At 39.9% G+C, this 19,233-nt stretch overlaps 1 protein-coding gene and 1 pseudogene across 1 annotated transcript in view; one reads left to right on the top strand and one right to left on the bottom strand.

Annotated features, from left to right (window-relative positions):
• The first annotated feature begins 12,428 nt into the window (after positions 1–12,428).
• On the top strand, positions 12,429–12,544 carry LOC123618254 (U6 spliceosomal RNA; annotated as a pseudogene).
• A 2,682-nt stretch (positions 12,545–15,226) lies between these two features.
• TM9SF2 (transmembrane 9 superfamily member 2) overlaps positions 15,227–19,233 on the bottom strand; it is a 52,462-nt gene continuing 48,455 nt past the window's right edge. The window contains exons 16-17 of the mRNA XM_010959671.3: positions 18,926–19,097; positions 15,227–15,918 (exon numbers count right to left, since the gene is read on the bottom strand). Coding sequence (XP_010957973.2) covers positions 15,851–15,918; positions 18,926–19,097 — 240 coding nt within the window. The 3' untranslated portion in view covers positions 15,227–15,850. The remainder of the gene's footprint in view (positions 15,919–18,925; positions 19,098–19,233) is intronic.

Genomic DNA, 19,233 nt, shown 5'->3' with positions numbered 1-19,233 from the left:
GGTCTGTAAGAGGAGGTGGACAAGGATGATCATCCCAGCAGTTTAGGGGAGCAGGCTGCTGGAATCAGCCTAGAAATATCAAAGGGAAGGGCAGACAAACTGTGCTGGGTGCATCCTGGGGAGGGCTACGCAGCGGTTAGCATTGGGTAGATCATGCTGTGGATGACAGAAAAATAAAACAGAATGAGATCCGTAGCCCAGCAATGTATGTGTGTACATATGTATGTATGTGTACATATATGTATATATAAAATACATACACAATTCTGTGTATTTTTCAGAATGATGTACATATGTACATATTTAAGGACATCACCAAACGTATTACAGGAGGATGGAGTAACAAGTTTTGGAAATTAAGATAAAAATAAAAGAAGAGAAGAGCCTTACATATACAGATGACAGCAGCAGAATTAGCTAAATTCTGTGTATCTGAATTCTAAACATGCAGATGTGAACTTTCATCAGAGAAAGTGGCTCCCAGGCTGGAAAAGAACTTGGGTGAATGGATAGGACTAGAGACAGTTTGAGAGTTCTCCATAGAGTGTTACCACTGGAGCTCTAACATGAATGAATTTTCTTAGTATAAATATATAACTTTATTGGTACTTCCATTGCAATATATCCCATAACTGGCACCAATGCAGTATATTCCATTTGTGCCAGTTATTAGTTTATTGCCTCATGGCTCCAAATCCACCCTTCTTTGCCCTGCCCTGTGATGCTGGAGCTGAATCTTGTAAACATTTCTCCTTTGCCTCCTGTCCCAGAGGTAACTATTTTCAGTAGCAGGCACTGGAAGGACACTGCGGGTGATACTTTTCCCCATTTCCAGTGTCTTACTTCTTGTTCCTACAGCATAAAAGCCAGGGCAAGGCCCAGCGACACACACCCTCCTCCATCAGAGCTTCAGACCCATCTAGATCCAAACTGACACAGGAGACCCTTTCCTGGATGTCTGCTGAAAGAGTGCATGCACTGCACACACACATGTGCACTCACAGACACACACACGCACACACATGCAGGGGGATAAAGGAGGAACCAGCCAGGACGGATGCAGTGAAGCAGCAGCTAGAAAGGCAAGAAAGTGCCTTGAGACGACGCACTGCCGCAGATGGCAGCAGGTTCAAGCTTTGGTTCTCAGACATTGAGGGGCATCAGAATCACCTCGATGGAACTGAGGGTCAGAATTGCCTCACCTGGGCCCCACTTGCAGAGTTTCTGACGCAGGTCTGGGGCTGGGCCTGAAAATGTGCATTTCTAACAAGTCCTCAGGTGATGCTGATGCTACTGGTCTGGGAACCACACCGAGAGCCCCCAGACTTTCAGGAAGAAGTGGCTCAGAAAATCAAATCCCTCAGAGGCTTGGCATGAAGTAGCGAACAGATTGAGAACATTTCCATGTTGTCAGTCCAGATAGTAATTTCCAGAGAATAGCAGATTGGTGGCTTCCTGTCCCCTGAAAAATACAAAAAAAAAAAAAAAAAAAACCCCAATTCCTGTCCCCCGGGAATACCCCATTGTCAAAAGCTGCAGGCAGCCTGGACACATCCTCTTCATTAAAGCTGTTGTCGATGACACTGCCCAGCGCCCAGCTGGACTAGGACGGTCGGAATGGGTTAGCGGGTCAGTCAGCGCCTGTCACTCTCAGAGTTCTTCACTTTTAACCAAACCCTCAGGTCAGAAGCCTTCAATGCAATAAAGGCATTCATGGTCTGAATCCATAGCTCAATAGAACAGAAACTGAAAATAATCAAAACTACTTTGAAAGGTGGTTAAGAGAGACACCCCCTGAAAACAGCTATTTTGTGTCCATCATCTGGGTTAGAGTCAAAATAGAAATCAGGAAGGAAGGCTCTACAGCTCCCTCGGATGGACATTTATATTCCAACTCTGTTCCCATTTCAGAGCACATTTCATTGCTTACTGAATATGGGACATTTTTGGTTACCTACTGTTTGAGTTTCCTAGCATTGCTATAGCAAATAATCATAAAACAGGAGGCTGAAAACCACAGAAATTTGTTCTCTCAGTTTTGGAGGCTAGAGATCCAAAATCAAGGTGTCAGCTGGGCTGCACTCCCACTGAAACCTGTAGGGGAGGGCCCTTTCTTCCCTCTCCCAGCTTCTCCTGACTTGCTGGCCATCCTTGGCATCTCTGGCTGGCAGCTGTCTCTCTTAGTCACTGTCTTAGTCATCACCTGGCACCTCCCTGTATGTCTCTGTCACCAGGGACCATGTTCAGTATTTTTGCCACAATAAGACAAAATGGCAAATACTGAGGCAGAAAATTCTGGAATGTTGGCACAGGGTCTGTTTTCCCCTCAGGCACCAAGTAATAGTGGGTCCCCGGGGATGTATATACGGATCAAGTTGGGCTCAGGTGGCCTTAGAAAGCGGTCAGCTAATAGCACAACTTCTGCTGAGCCCAGGAAAGACAGGATGGACCAGACTCCCAGAGGTTTGAGTTCAGGTGCAATCAGGATTTAGTGACAGACTCCCTGACCCACAATGTTGGATGAGAACTCAAGGAGACTTTTGTGGACCCACTTACACATTGCAAAATAGATATGCTAGGAAAATTGTCAAAAATTCGGAAATGGGCAAAAGAGATTATTAGTATCCTTCCAGTGAAAGGCTGAGGTGTTGTCCCCCAGACCATCCAGGAAGACCAGATCCTGTAAGGGTCCATGCACCTCTGATTGCCTTTAATTGGACTAGTATACAATTCTGTAGAGAGAAAAGTAAACTTGTAGAAAACGGATAGTCATGCAAACATCTCCTGTCTCTAGTGATGCCAACGAGTCCTGTTCACAGCAAGGCCAAAGAACCTTGTCCAGCAGAGAATGTAAATTCCTGCAAGTCTAAATCGCATCTCACCTGGTTTTAATCTCACTTGTTCTTTCATTAATGAGTTAAATAAAATCTTTAACATGCAAGCACTTTATCTTTGCCTGGAAGTCATATTTCACCTTTCAGAATTTTATATTCTAACAGGTAAAGAGGTAAACAGGAGTAAAATGAGAGTAGTGCGGATGCCTGGAGGCTCAAAAGTTCAACTTGGAGTAGATAAGGATGGAGAAGAGCAAGTCCTGTTAGGGAGGGATGAAAAAGTAATCTGTTGGGGGAAAGAAATTTAAAAGAGGTGAAGCCTGTCATTGGACCTTTCCAATTCTCTTTTCTCTGACCTCCTGACACCCTAACTTTCCTGAGGCCATATAAATCTTCTCTCTTACACACCCCCAGGGTCTGAACTCACTTCCCAACCCCAAGATCCAAAATTCCATCTTCCTTTCCCAGCAAGACTCTCTGCCCAACTAAGAGGCTGAAACTGAGTACAACTCCTGAAGGGTATTTTTTTCTCCCTTTTTTGATAAATTTAAAAAAAATTTTAGGTTTATGCCAAATTGGTAAAATTGTGGTAGAATATTCCATGGTATGGCTAGGCCACATTTGGTCTAGCTATTCATCTGTTGGTGATCATTTGGGTTGTTTCCGCCTTTGGGCTATCGTGAATAGTGCTGCTATAAACTTTCTCTGTCTCTCTTTTTTTAATCAGCTGGCCAGAAGAAGTTTAAAAAAAAAAGATCTCTTACTGGGGCAGTGTGTGCATTTGGAAGAGTGGGAATTCTGCTTTGCCTTGTCCTCATCTTCTCAGAAACCAGGATGTGCAACCTGGCATCCTGCTGCTGAAAGATGGCCACCCTCTAGCACACTTTCCTGCAGAACATGCCAAGGAATTTTTGCTACCTTCCCTCTGTCCCCATTTTATTAGCTGGTATATTAGTTTTTCAGGGCTGCCATAACAAAGTATCACAGACTGGGTGGTTTAAAAAACAGAAATTGATTTCCTCACAGTTTTGAGGCCGTTAAGTCCAAGATCAAGGTGTTGGCAAGTTTGGTTTCTCCTGAGGCCTCTCTCCTTGACTTGTAAATGGCTGTCTTCCCTCTGTGTGTCTGTGTCCTAATCTCATCTTCTATAAGGACACCAGTCAGATTGGATTAGGCTCACCCTAGTGAACTCATTTAACTTAATTACCTCTTCAAAGGCTCTGTGTCTAAATATAGTCACATTCCAAGGTACTGTGGGTTAGGACTTTAGCATATGAATTTCTGGGGGGACACAGTTTAGCCCCTAACAGCTGGTAACCAGACTGATAGCATATCACTCTCACATACCCTGGAAGTTTTTTGTGGGCTGGTTTGATGAAATTGGGTTCATAGAATAGGTGCTTACTTTTACTGATATAGCCTGGAATCTGCTCAGTGGACACAAAACCACTTAAGACCAGACCAAAACTGCACAACTCTCTGGAGGAAATTGCATTAATTCATTGACTTAAATGCATCTTAGGGCAGGATTTTCTGGCTGTTTCCTGAGAAGAATGTCATTTTCCCTAAGCAGGTGGTAGGGTGTGTGGGTGCTGCCAGTGAAGGTCGTGACAGGGGTGAGAGGGGAGCTGGTTGTGGATTTTGTGATTTTGGCTAAATTGCTTAACTTACCTGGACTTCAGTTTCCTCCTCCGTGAGAGGGAGGGGCTCTTTAAGCCCCTGCTACTCAAATGTGGGACAGGAACTGGAGCATTGCATCACCTGGAGCTGGTGAGATATGCAGAATCTCTGGATCCATCCCAGGCCTGCTGAATTAGAATCCACATCTTAAGATCTCCAAGGTGATTCACATGCACATGGAAGTTTGACAAGCACTGATTTAAGACTCATGGGGTCTCGTCGCCACAGAGGGAGATCAAGGAGCCAGTCACTATGAAACTTAATTTCTCCCTTCCTTCATTCCCCCTCTCATATAGTGGGTTGGAGAAGAGATGTTCACCCCTGCTCTTAAGCCACTGTAAATATATGCAGGAAAGAAAGGCTACCTTCCTATAGGCAACGGTGGCCCCATTCAGAGCAGAAAGCTAGGATTCAAATGCAAGTGCTCCCCCTTCCCACTTGCTAATAATCTCTGGGGAAGAGATCTAGGGAATGAGCAAAGACCAACAAGATTATTGGGCTGATTTACATGCTGCTCTCCAGTTTTCCCAACACCATTTGCTGAAGAGACTGTCTTTATTCCATTGTATATTCTTGCCTCCTTTGTTGAATATTAGTTGACCAAAAGTTTGTGGGTTCATTTCTGAGCTCTCTATTCTGTTCCATTGGTCTATATGTCTGTTTTTGTACCAATACCATGCTGTCTTGATTACTGTAGCTCTATAGTATTGTCTGAAGTCTGGGAGAGTTATTCCTCCAGCCTCTTTCTTTTTCTTCAGTGAAGCTAGAACACTCCCTAACACCATACACAAAAATAAACTCAAAATGGATCAAAGACTTAAACATAAGACAAGATAAATAAACCTAGAAGAAAATATAGTCAAATCATTATCTCACATACATCTCAAAAATTTTCTCCTAGGACAGTCTACCCAAGCAATAGACATAAAAGCAAGAATAAACAAATGGGACCTAATTAAACTTACAAGCTTCTGCACAGCAAAGGAAACCATAAATAAAACAAAATGACAACCTATGGAATGGAGAAAATTTTTACAAATGAAACCGACAAAGGCTTGATCTCCAGAATATACAAGCAGCTCGTATGACTTAATAAGAAAAAAAAACCAAACAGCCCAATCCAAAAATGGGCAGAAGACCTAAACAAGCAATTCTCCAAGGAAGAAATACAAATGATCAATAGGCACATGAAAAAATCAATATCACTAGTTATCAGAGAAATGCAAATCAAAACTAAATGAGGTGTCACCTCACACCAGTCAGAATGGCCATCATTCAAAAATCCACAAATGACAAATGCTGGAGAGGCTGTGGAGAAAGGGGAACCCTCCTACACTGCTGGTGGGAATGCAGTTTGGTGCAGCCACTGTGGAAAACAGTATGGAGATTCCTCAAAAGACTAGGAATAGACTTACCATATGACCCAGGAATCCCACTCCTGGGCATATATCCAGATGGAACCCTACTTCAGGATGACACCTGCACCCCAATGTCCATAGCAGCACTATTTACAATAGCCAAGACATGGAAACAGCCTAAATGTCCATCAACAGATGACTGGATAAAGAAGATATGGTATATTTATACAATGGAATACTATTCAGCCATAAAAAATGCCATTTGCAGCAACATGGATGTTCCTGGAGAATGTCATTCTAAGTGAAGTAAGCCAGAAAGGGAAAGAAAAATACCATATGAGATCACTCATATGTGGAATCTAAAAAAAAAAAATATACACACACACACACACACACACACACACACACACACACACACACACACATATATATAAATGAAAAACAGAAACAGACTCATAGACAGAGAATAAAAACTTGTGGTTGCCAAGGGGTGGAGGGTCGGGGGTGGGAAGGGACAGACTGGGATTTCAAAATGTAGAATAGATAAACAAGATTATACTGTATAGCACAGGGAAATATATATAAGATCTTGTGGTAGCTCACAGCGAAAAAAAAAGTGACAATGAATATATGTATGTTCATGTATAACTGAAAAATTGTGCTCTACACTGGAATTTGACACAACATTGTAAAATGACTATTAGTCAATAAAAAAATGTTTAAAAAAAGTGCAAAAAAAAAAAAAGATTATTGGGTTAATTTCCCTGCTGGCCTCCACCCTGCAATCTGCCATAGATTCATGTTATAAAAATGAAGAGCTGAACTCAACAGTAGAAAACAAAAAATCCAACTAGAATGTGGGCAACAGATATGAACAGACATTTCACTGAAGATGGCAAATAAGCACATGAAAGAATGTCTGACATCAGTAGCCATAAGGAAAACACCAGTTGAAACCACAATTAGATGTCACTATACACCTATCAGAACATAAAAAATAGTGACATTACCAAGTGCTGGTGAGAATGTGGAGAAACTGGATCATTCATATGCTCCCAGTGGGAATGTAAAATGGTACAGCCACTCTGTAAAACAGTTTGGCAGTTTCTTATAAAACTAAACATGTAGCTACCATTTGATTCTGTATTTCACTCCTGAGCATTTATCCCAGAGAAATGAAAACTTATGTTCACATAAAAATCTATATAAAAATGTTCAGAGAGGCTTTATTTGTAATAGCCCCAAACTGGAAACAACCCCGATGTCCTTCGATGTGGGAAACAAACTCTGAAACATCCACACCCTGGAATATTCTCAGCCATAAAGCACAGCAACCGGGATGAATCTCCAGAGACTTACACCGAGTGAGGAAAGCCAGTCCCAAAGGTCACATATTGCTTGAGTCCATTAAATGATATTCTTGAAATTACAGAATTATAGAAACGGAAAACAGATTAATAGTGGGAAGTGGGTAAGGGAGGTGGGGGTAGCTATAAAAGGGCAACCTAAGGGATCTTTGTGGTGATGGAAATGTTCTGTATCTTCACATATCAAAGTCAGTGTCCTGATTTTGATATTGTGCTATATGGTTTTGCAAGATGTTACCACTGGGGGGAACTGGCAAAGAGAATACAGGGTCCATCTGTGTTGTTTCTTACAATTGCATATAAATTTACAATTCTCTCAAAAAAAAAAAAAAGAGAGAGAGAGAGAGAAAGAAAAAAAAAAATGATTCTTGTCAGAAAAAATAGAGAGAGAGCTGTATCCTGGTCCCTGGTAGAGAAATGTGCTTCGATTCTTTGCCAGTTGAGGAGTTTTGGTGCTTCTGTGGAGAGGGAAGGGAGGACAGGGAAGGGAGAAAGGAGGATGTTTTATTTATTCCTTTGAAAGCCCAACATTTCTATAGGATCTAGACAGTTTCTTGGACCACCCTTCCTCAGGAAGTAATTGGCCACCAAAGCCCAGCAAACCTCAAAAGCTGCCGGAAATCTTAAGAAATTACAAGGTAGATCTCCTGTGCCCTAGTGAGCACTGCATGTCAGACATCTGGTTTTTCAGCAGGATGTGCTCTGCCTGGGCCGCGGGGACACTGATCTGCAGCTCCGCACATGGCAGAAGTCAGTCTGCAGAGCTGCCTCAGCCACACTCCACCAGGAGCCGCGGCCTGGCTCGGCCCTTCTTGTACCCAGGCCCTGAGCAGCTTTTAAAGCCTGCCTGTGACTGAGGGCCTCATCAGGTTCTGTTTGATGATGAGAGGGAGTTTGTGGGACAGCTCATCTTCTTGAGGAGAGTTCTGGAACTTTCCTCCCGCCACCTCCCTTGGCATCCCACCCACTTGAGTCTTGCCCCTTCAGCGCTCACAGGGTGCTCACTGATTGCTGGAGCTCCGCTTCCTGCCCCGTGCAGTGCAGGCAAGGAAGGGAAAGGCATGAACCACGGGGGACACCTTGAGCTGCCCTGCAGTCAGGAGGCCACTTGCCTTTTTCACGGAGCGATAGCAGGAGTCAGGCTCCATCAACAGACACCAACCAATTCATTGTCCTCCCTTAAACTCCCCACATTCTGTCTCAAGGACAGTTGCTGTTCAACTGCCACATCCTCCCTATATTTGCATGTTTCTATTCACCAGAAAACCAATAGATCAGGGCTCCTCCACCAGAAGGTCCCAGTCAATGAATGTTGCTTGGTCAACCTCCAGCTGGTCTCCACCACCGTCCCTGGCCTTGGCCAGAGAGGCTCGGGCTTGCCTCTACCACCCCATCAGCAACCCAAACCCCCTAAATGCACCCCAGGTCAGCTCCTTCTTGCCAGGAGCAAGATTAAGGTACAGCGTTGTCCATCTCCCAAGGTGTACCTCCTCCAGCAATTCCTCTCCTTCCTTTAGTGGTCACGCTGATTTTAACAAAATAAAGAGTGATATGCTACCCTTTATAATGCATATATACAACACCTATACATTGTGGAAAATCTAGAAAAATTAGGATAAATATTACCAATGCCAAACCACCGTGTCTATGAAACTAGAACATTGAGAGAAGCACAGGCACATGTGGCTTAATATGAAATGACATCTTTACCAACTCTCATTGAGCCTTTCATCACTTGCTGATAGAATTTCACATACATTAACTCTCACATAACTTATAGCAGCCGTAAGATTAAATATTTGAATTTTAAGTATAAGGCAGAATCAAAGTATATCTTACAGATTTTTCACAGCCTTGAAAGTAGCTATTGTAGCCCCCCAAAATAAAATGCAGGCTACATCCCCCAGTGGAAGAGGCCAACTCGTAGGCACTGCTTGGGGTCAGCCATTCCTTTCCTCTGGGAGCTGTCACCACCACCACGTTGGGGGATGCCAGGGCCTCCTGAGACTACGCTAGGTGTTCTGGGAGCAGCAGGATGTGCCTGGGGAATTGCTGGAACCCGGAGCCTGAGCTGGGTGTGTGCTCTGAGGCATCCATGCACCTGGGCTTCCGGCCACAGCCAAGGACAAGCGAGTGAGAACAAAGGGGGAGTCCCTACCCACCGGGGCAGCTCCAGAGCATGGAGTTAGCCACATCAGTGCAGCAATGACAAGGGTGCTGAGAAGAATGTGCTCCCCAGCTGCTCACACTGATCCTTGGATTTCTTCCCCCAGGAAACAAAGCTCATTCCACTGTTACTCATATGGTTAAAAACGCAACCATCCTGACAAGAGGTGTAAAAAAACCAAAACTCACATCTGAGGCAGAAATAAACCACATAGTGACTTCTCCTGAAATTATGCTTTGGTAAGACTGGGGGGGGGGGTGTGCAGTTGAAAGCTGAGGTGGGGCATCCAGCTCCTGAGGCAAACTGTGTGTGTGTGTGTGTGTGTGTGTGTCTGTGTGTGTGTGTGTGTGTGTGTGTGTCTGTGTGTGTCTGCGCACGCATGCGTGCGCAAGCATCAAGACAAACTGGGAGGTGCACATTTCGGCCAGGCATCAGGTTGTTTTTAAGTTGTTTTTTAAAGATCGGAAATAAGGAGCCACATTTCTGCATAGCCATTTGTGGGATAGATAAGCTGATGCCTCCATGAGCTGGGATCTTTTATTAGAGATTCTGTCATCATGTACTGTCTTTGCGTAGTGGAGTTGGCGCAAGAGAATTTCCTCTTCAAATTTCTTTCCCAAAACAGGTCCTAAGAGGTGGTGTATACCACTTTACATATTTATTAAATAATCAGTGTGGTGTCTTTCATAACAGTGATGCTTTGTACTGATATACCAAACATACTCTGCCCAATAAAAACACAATCTCCACAGTTGCTTTCTTACAACTCTCATGCCAATTCTGAAGCCAAACACTACTAATACTGTCAGTTAAATAGGTATCAACAAAGAGGTTCCAAGTAGGTAAATTAAAAATGAAGTTTCAGTTTCTGGAAAGAAACCATTAACAATGATTGTCTCCAGGGGAGAGAAGTCAGTGACTGGAGGTTGAAAGCAGATTTACTTTTCTCTTGTATTCTTTGCACATTTTGAATTCTTTACCATGTGCGTGGATTACCTAGTCCAAAAATTTTTTGAGTTAGAATAAGTGAAAATTAAATAAATATTCAAAATCTAAACTGAAACTGTGAATACTGACTATCCCTGTTAAAGCACTTTTCCTTAAACCTTCAAAATAAAGGGAAACAAGATCTGCTATTAATAAAGCCCTCCCTCCTGCACCCCCTGCGTTTCAATAGCCGTGAATAATTTCTTTAAGGAGCGGAGTAAGCATGTGTGGGAGTTAAAAATGCATTTAATCATTTCCCCCCCAAATTTGACAGAAGTGTGGCAAGGAGGGCCATCTGTTTTGTTTGAATGAGAAATGACCCAGCATTCTGATTTCAATTAGCCTCTTTGTAGCTTTATGTTTAAGCTGGGTCCATGGGTAATAGTTCAAACTAAGTGTAGAGAGAAGCTGGCCAAGTTCTGCCAGTGCTGATTTGTTTTAACAACTGTCATCGAACATAGAACAAGTGTACAAGACAATGTTGCTGGATGTACATTAAAATGCAAAATTTTACAGAATCAAAATAGCACATTCTGGAATCTGAGCACTAAACAAAATATTGAAATGGTGTCTTTACATTATTATACCAAACAATTTAAATATTTAAAATCAATCACATATCATTTAAATTCCTCGTTTCAATCAACAAATATAAATCTATTATATGCAAAGTCCTGTTATGCCCTGGGCCTGAACCAAAAATGACGTAAGCTGTGGTTCCTACCCTTGAAAAGTCTGTGATCTATTTGGAAGGATTAGCCTGCAAAGTTAAAACAGTAATTTGAGTAATATTCAGGACAATAATAGGGGAGCTGTCAAACATCAGTATTTTAAAAATTATTATGAGTTCTGAGGATGGGAAGAGAACATTTTAGTCAAAATTTTTACATGTGGAAGGGATCTGCTCATTAGTGGTAGAGCAGGACTGAAATACACCCCATCTGACCCCAACACTTGTGGCCCTTCCACATCACCTCTGCTCACCTTTACACACACACACCATGGGCAGGAGGCTTACAGAGGTGGGGGTACACCCTCTATAGTGGTCAAAGGTAACCCAGTGACACATCCCTGCCCTGATGAAGGCCATCACTCCTGTGGCTCTAGGGAAGCCAGCCTGAATCTCAGCTATAGTTGTCACCGCCTCCCAGGGTGTGTTTGTCAAAGACACCAGATCCCTGAGCCCCGATTCTGCACAGGTTGACTGCTCAGTTCTTTGATAGATTCATGTAATGGGTCTCAAGGAAGTCATAAGAACAGGATGGGGTAGGAGGGGCGTCATTTTTGATGGCAGCTAGTTTTGTGCAATCCCCGTAACAACTGATTCACATTTTCCCAGTGCACTCAAGTCTTCTCAGTTCTCACCTTTTGCTTTCTTGATGTCCTGAAAGAAGGTTCTGTGACCTCAGTTCTGCAGCTTCATCAGTTTCTCATCATGTCCCTCCTCAAGCGATTGGCAAAGTTCTCCAAAGCCACATCTTCCAGGGCAGAGGGGTCAGAAGGTGTCCTGAGGCCTGTGGTGATGGCCCAGAAAGGGGACCCTGCATAAGGGTCCTGGCTCAGTGGCAGTATCATGGGCTGGATTCTGAGTACCCAGCTCCTTCCACACAGGCACTGCTGAAGCAAGAAACAGGCAACTCTCCAGTGTGGTGAACCCAGCCCCATCTGCTTGGTTTACCACTTAACATGAGACAGCCCCAGTCAACACACTGCAACACAACTTGTCTGCCTGAAGCATCAGCCAGAAAATCCTAATTCACACTACTGACTCACCCGCCTATGACTTTCTTTGATAATAATGCTAACCCCAAATCACCCAGCTTACATTTAGGAAGAAAATCAAGACTTGAATTCTATGTATACAATGCCATAGATCTTAAGGTTATCAATAAAAACTAGCTTTTAAAAAGGGAGTGCTAATCCTCCAATCTATCACTTTTAGACAAATTTTCAACACTTTTCAGGGAAATTAAAGACGAGTGATTATAGTGCTTTTTATTTACCATGGTCAAGACCATTCATGTGGCCTAGACTGCTTTTTGCTAAAAATATCCAAAGGACATGCTCCACTTTGGCAGCACATATACAGAGAAGATCAGCATGGCTCCCGCCAAGGATGACACACAAATTCACAAGGTGCTCCATATTACAAACAAAAACCCAAAGGAAAGAATAGCACTTTAAGGAGCATGTGTTTTCTTCTTTATAAAATAATTCATTATTAATGAGAATGTCAACTGTATCAGTGGGTCAAAGAATGAAAGGGAAAAAAGATAATCAAATGTAAGAACAAAGACATGAAGCTCAAATGAGCAGGCTGAAGGAATCCAGAATTTCAAAAGGTAGAAGAATGTGCAGAAACAATGATTTCTAGTATTTAGACTGCAGATTACATAGTTAAGGAGATAAAAAATCAGTGGAAGGAAACAAGTTTGATTCTATCAAAGCATAAATATCTGAGAAAGCGTATCTTCTACATATGGGTCTCACTGTAGGTCATTATATATAGGAGAAAAATACAAATACAGAAAATACTTTCTTAATGATCTAAATTTACATATTAATGACATACCAGAATGTCCTGCTAGCCGTAGGAGGTAAGAAATTCATTCTGTTAACAGCAGTTACTTATTCTGTTCATTGAAAACAAAAAGCAGGCCTTTACAAAGCCTTCTAAAATGAATCACTTAAAGAACATCTTCAAGACCTGTAATGCTTTATAATTTTTAAAGTGGTTCATGACTCATGGCATTACATAATTTTAGCTAGGATATGTAAAAATATGAGGTATTGATACCACAAATTTAAGGTACTGGTAATTTTCAAGTTAAACATCAAATAGAACAAAGTAACCAGATGCTCATTTATGACCACATAGCAACTTCACAGAAGCTTCGTACCTCATATAGTATGATGCACACAGAAAGGTCTACATTCACAATTCCCCAGTCACTCCTTCCAACTAAAGCACTGCTTATATAGCACAAAGCTTAAAGTGCAAATGTTAAATAAATAGCATTATTAACCAAGATTACATATTGGCATTGCTTAGATATCACATCAGCCAAGCACAGGGACACTTAGAAAATGACATAACTAGGTAAATTCTGAAGTGACAAGAAAAGGAAAAAGGATTCAGAAGACCAGTGACTGCATTCCGTGTTTGTGGCACCATGGCAACCAAGATGAGTAAGACAGAGCCCCTGTCCCCAAAGGGCTTGTTCATAATCTTAGTCGGGGGAGGGGGCACAGACACCTGATAAATAACTGTGCATTGTGAAGTACGAAGGAAGATCTTTATTAATGAGGGTTCTTAAAAACCTTTCCAAACAGCTGAGCTTCTTTGGTTGTTTGAGCAACTGCGGTTATTTCAGAAGCAGGACTTCTACAAAGCTAGACCAGAAAAAGCCCTTTATCCTCCGTGAGCTGTAATTCACAATAGCTCAGAGAAGCCCAGTCACAGCGCTCAGACCACAGTGCAGCCCAAATGTTCTTTTCCCGGGGTGCACTCAAACTAAGGGAAAACGCCTCAGATCCTAACCACTCACCTCACAGGCTGTAACCAGGATGCTTTTTTCCTGGAGAACTCCCTGAACAAATCACGGCAGGTGACTCTTCGAGAAGTCATGATCAAAGCCTCAGAGAAGAGTCCGGCTCTTCCACTGCCCTTCTTACCTCTGGTCTTGCCATCCGTTTCACTGTCTCCTTCCTCATCCTTCCTCCCTCCTAAAGTCTTTTAATACTTTCAGTTTATTTTTCCAATTGCCTTTCCACAGCTTAAGTGTGAAATATGGTAAAAGTATAAAGAAAAAGAAAAGTTGTATCAAAAGAGTAAGTTAACTGTTTTGGAAACCACTAAGCTAATTGTTCACTGAAGGAAAAGAAAAATTGAAACTTAACTCTGACCAACAAAACTGGCCTAGTATCTAAATCCAGAGTTTTTTTAAACAAAATCTTTTCTTTGTTTAGTCAACCAGCCTATCTCATTGGTACTTTAATAGTATTATATATAAAAAACTAATATACTGCAAGAGACAGATAAATTTGAAAGGAGCTTTTCTATCTTAAACCATCTATGTAAGAAGTTAACTAGAGCTTGTTCACTCTTCAGAACGGATAGGCCAGTTTTTTTTTTTTTTAATGTATAGCAACATAAAATCATTAAGAGCCCACCAACATCATATGAGTAACAGCTAGTAATTTTATAAGTTCTGCAAGTTTAATGACATTATCTGATTTCCTCTTGTAAGCTGCGAGCACTGAGCCCCTAAAATACAAGACATATATTCTCATACATATAAGCAGACTGTTTCTGAAATCATCCCAAACTTTTCTATTCCACATAAATGGATTTCAATTAGAGGAATGTGAAAGTTATTTCTTAACTCTAAGAAATAAAATTGTGCAATCCAAATTAAGACAGCATAATCATAAAGAGGAAGACTTGCTAGTCTTTGTCAATGTATATAGGTCATAAAAACCGATTTTTTTTTTAAAAAAATCAAAAATACTGTATTTTGAAAAACAGGTCAAAAATATGAAATCCTTAGTGGCAGTGCAGTAAGGCTCATATTAACTACTATATTTACATCACTTATCTGGCTAGATATACAAGACTGAAATTTCTGTTACTGCCTAATAGGGAATAATATAGTTTTGTTACAAAGCCCAGGAGATTGGAATTTCATTTAGATCAAAACTCATAAAAGTATTACACTAATAAAAATCAGTAAAACCTGATAAAATAGTATAAATCATTTTAAAACTCCATTGGTAAATAGACTTGTATTTACAGAATCTTTGTGAATATACAACAGGTAATGATGCAAAGAAGACATTTTTACAGTATTTATTAAGATAACAAATTTATAAATTGAAAGACTCAGAGGCACATAGTTTAAAAGGCCAATACCATGGGAATAATGAAGTCAACACAGAAAAGAAGATATGAACAGTTGCAACCTATACAAGATTTTTTTTAAAAGCCACATACCCCCAATACACATCATACGAATCATCCTTCAAAATTACCATGATAAAAAGTTATTTCCTTCAAAGAAAAATAATTCTTTCCACCTACCGAGCCTAGAAAATCCTATTTACAATGAACTGTCCTGTATTTATTTCATCAGTATTGTTTATCATGGCCTCCTCTATTTTGCCATTAGAAGTATTGAAAATTTTATAGCTACTGTATTTACAAATGCACATAGTATTTTAATTTGCTCTTCACTGAGGACAACTGAATACATACTTAATCAAATCACAATACAAATGTTTTAGTGTTGAGAACACATTTTGTGGGGACAGGTGTATTTGAAGAGGTGTGTTTAGAATTATACTGTTCTGAAAGATTACTAGGCCAATAAGTCTGATAAAACTCAAGGTAGTCACAAAAACAGGTCTTTGTTGATGAATTTAATTTATTTCTGTTTTAACTGGACACACTGGGCTTCTTCAGTCAACCTTCACCACACTGTATATTTTGGTGACAAACCAGAAGCATGCAAAGAAGCCAATCGTTCCTATGAAAGAAAAAAACAAAAATAAACTCCTTTTCAAAGGAAGCTTCACGATTTACACAAAAAATAGAGACTTAAAATGATTGGTTCCCTAAAAAAGTCACTAAACTATAAATTATTACCTACCAGGAATATACCACAGACCCATAAACTTTTTTGAAATATAGAGTACTACTACTACCAATCAAATTTCTTACAGAAATAGAAAAAACTTTACATACTGTAAGAACACCTAAGCTTTCTACAATACATACTCTTTTTCTTTATTACAGGGAAGTGACTAAAATTAATAGATGAAAAGGATGCCAATTTTTCTTTCCTATTTAAGAATATTTTCTTACCACAAAATGGGAAACTACTATTTAATTAATTCAACATATGATATGACTAGTTTAAATATCAGAATATCAGATTCATAGAGTAACTACATGGGGGATGTCTTCTAAGTATCATAATAGAGAATAATCAGTTTTCAAAGAATTATAATCAAATAACTCAAAAAGATTTCACCAAGTATTAAAAGCCATACGATTGCGATAACAAAGATACACCTCCTCTGAAATGAGAGGTGGTGTGGTGCCAGAGGACACAGCATCTCTGTCATGAGCTGTCTATCATCTTTGGATTAGTCAACTTGGAATCTCCAAGCCCATTTCTTTATCTTAAACAGAGATAATTTTATTTGCCCTAGATGCTTCCACAGACTATAGAGTAAATGAGATGATTCATGAAAAAAATATATATCTTGATTTTCAGGCATTTTCATCACTCTAGATTCCAAAAAATCTGAACGCTAGACAGTTGACAAAAATGAGGCTCCAAGGGGTTAAGTAACTGGTAAGAAAAGACAAGAACTCAAAATCACTTTTTCTTTAAGTGTAAGATTCTTTTAAACTGTACCATGCTTAGATTTACCAAACATAAATTCAGAGACTGTTTTGCAAGAGGATATATACTGAATTGTGAAACAGCTTAACACATTTTTAAAACCTCAGGCATACCATTTTTCTTCAGGATTACCCCCTGAGAAATAGTCAATAGGTAGGGGTACAGAAAATACAGAAGGGAGATTTTACATACCCCTTGAGGAAGATTTTAAACCTCATTTTTTTAGAGTTTCAATGGTTTTCATTACTGTTTTTAATGTAATACAAAGTATTAAAGGAGATTTTCTAAGTCAAGAGACTAAACATGAGATACTACTATGGAGTTATACATGTTATTACACTCACTCTTAAACCATACATGTATACACAAAGGACCTGTATTTGCAGGACACACAAATATACCTTTTGGATAGTCAAAGGTTCATTACTAAGGCTTGGGAAGAGCTTGGGGTTAATTTCAGAAAAGTAATGGTGAAAACATAAATATATTTAAACATCCTTACACTAAGCAAGAACTTCAAGATACTAGGAAAAGGTATTTTCAGATGAGAAAAAAAATGTACCATCATACTGGCAACATCAAGAAAGTTTATTTTGTCCTTAACAAAATACTTTTATTATTTTATTTTGTTCTTAATATGGAATAGATATAATGTACATACTAAACGTGGCATCTTTCCTTATGTGACAGAATAATTCTTTTGTTTTATAAAATAGATTGACTTGAATAAAGTGGTGTCAGTTTGGAGTCCTGAAATAAATGGACGTACCCCACTTTAGAAAAATGCGAGACACTGAACAGGCTCAGCACTCCCATGTAGAGAACCTTTTCCACAAAGTGAAATTCACTAAAAGTTACTGGCTTCACTGCTTGATTCAATTTAATGTCATTCCAAAATTTAGGTTATAAAATTTATTTTACTGTAAACAAATGAAAATATGACACTTTAAAAATCAAGAACAATAAAGTTCAGATAATGGTTACATCATCATTATATCATATGCCTGGAAAAACTATAGACATTCACCAAGATCATTATTTTGTGTGTAGCAAGGAAGAAATTATTCTATATATGCATTTATGGACACAGATGCAGATGCATAAAAACAGTAACTCCTTGTTTCATAGGCTATGAGTGTTTTACAGACCATTTATTAAGATTTCTGGCTATGGAACTAAAGTTATCACACAGCACCAAAATATGTCTCCCCACTCCACCCTGCACACACACCCACCCCACTATGTCTGACCAAGGATCTAGAATACAGAACTGACCTGAGTGCCTGGAGCTCGTTACACACTGATATAGCCACAGGGGCACTTTAAAACCCTACCTAATTCTCTTAAATATTAACAGATCAGTAAAAAGTAGAAAAGCTCTAATTTTTAAAAAAGTTTTCTTCCTATTTGGCTCCTATATTCCCTCACACAGCATGCAACACAATCTTAGATAAAATTTTAGATGTACATTTTTGTGACAAAGGTTCCCTGATTTTCCTTTTTAGTTTAGCCATTCTGCAAATGCCAACCCATCACCCACAAGGCTCTGAGATACAGAAAACTTATCTAGGTGGACAGAGAAGATACGCATGTAAAAATACCAATATAAATCATACTATATCCCATTAGGTACTTGGATTTTAAAGTGGAGATATAAACTTGCAGTTTAAAACTCCTAGAATAAGGGATGTCCTATGATTATCTTTTCTTGATATCCTTTATTCCCTGTCTCATCTTGACTTCAACTGTCCAGTTTCTACTTATTCCTACACTTAGGTACCTAGAGCTTTTTACTCTATTTCTGAAATGAGCAAAAAAAAGGCTGTTCTATTAAGAGATTAACAGGGGAAAACCCTGAGATGTACTGGTCCAGGTGCTCCTGTACGTTTAGCACAATAATGAACCCTGTTTTGTTTTCTTCCCTTCGGTTCTGTTTTCTCACCTTCGGTTTACTGACACTCACCTCATTGCGGGGACAGACCAAACTACGCTTAGCTGCGCTGAGAAATAAATACGGGCTCACTGAGGAGCAGAAGCCTTCGTGGATTTTACAAAAGCAAAATAATTATAATTAATTTGCCTGAAAACTTATTAACTAAAAATAAATCATTCTAATTCTTACCTGTAAAAAGAAAGAAGATCAAAACCATTATCATGGTATAACCAAAGTACAGAATTGTACTTGCTGTTCCTGTTATTTGCAGTTTTGAAAAGAAGTAGTGTATTGCATATATTAAGAAATAAACTGCAGTAAAGCCACTAGTAAGGAATGAACGCCACTGCCAATGATAATCCTGGTGGAAAAGAAAAAATTAAAGATCAAGACTTACTTTCCAATTAATAGATAATATGTAGCAGAATAAAGTTATAAAGGAAACACAACTAAGTGAAATAGTCTACAAACCTAATTTTCACTATTGATTGCAGTCT

The sequence above is a fragment of the Camelus bactrianus genome, chromosome 14, assembly GCF_048773025.1.
Source record: "Camelus bactrianus isolate YW-2024 breed Bactrian camel chromosome 14, ASM4877302v1, whole genome shotgun sequence".
NCBI classification, from domain to species: Eukaryota; Metazoa; Chordata; class Mammalia; order Artiodactyla; family Camelidae; genus Camelus; species Camelus bactrianus.
This window is presented reverse-complemented; position numbering and strand designations above follow the sequence as displayed.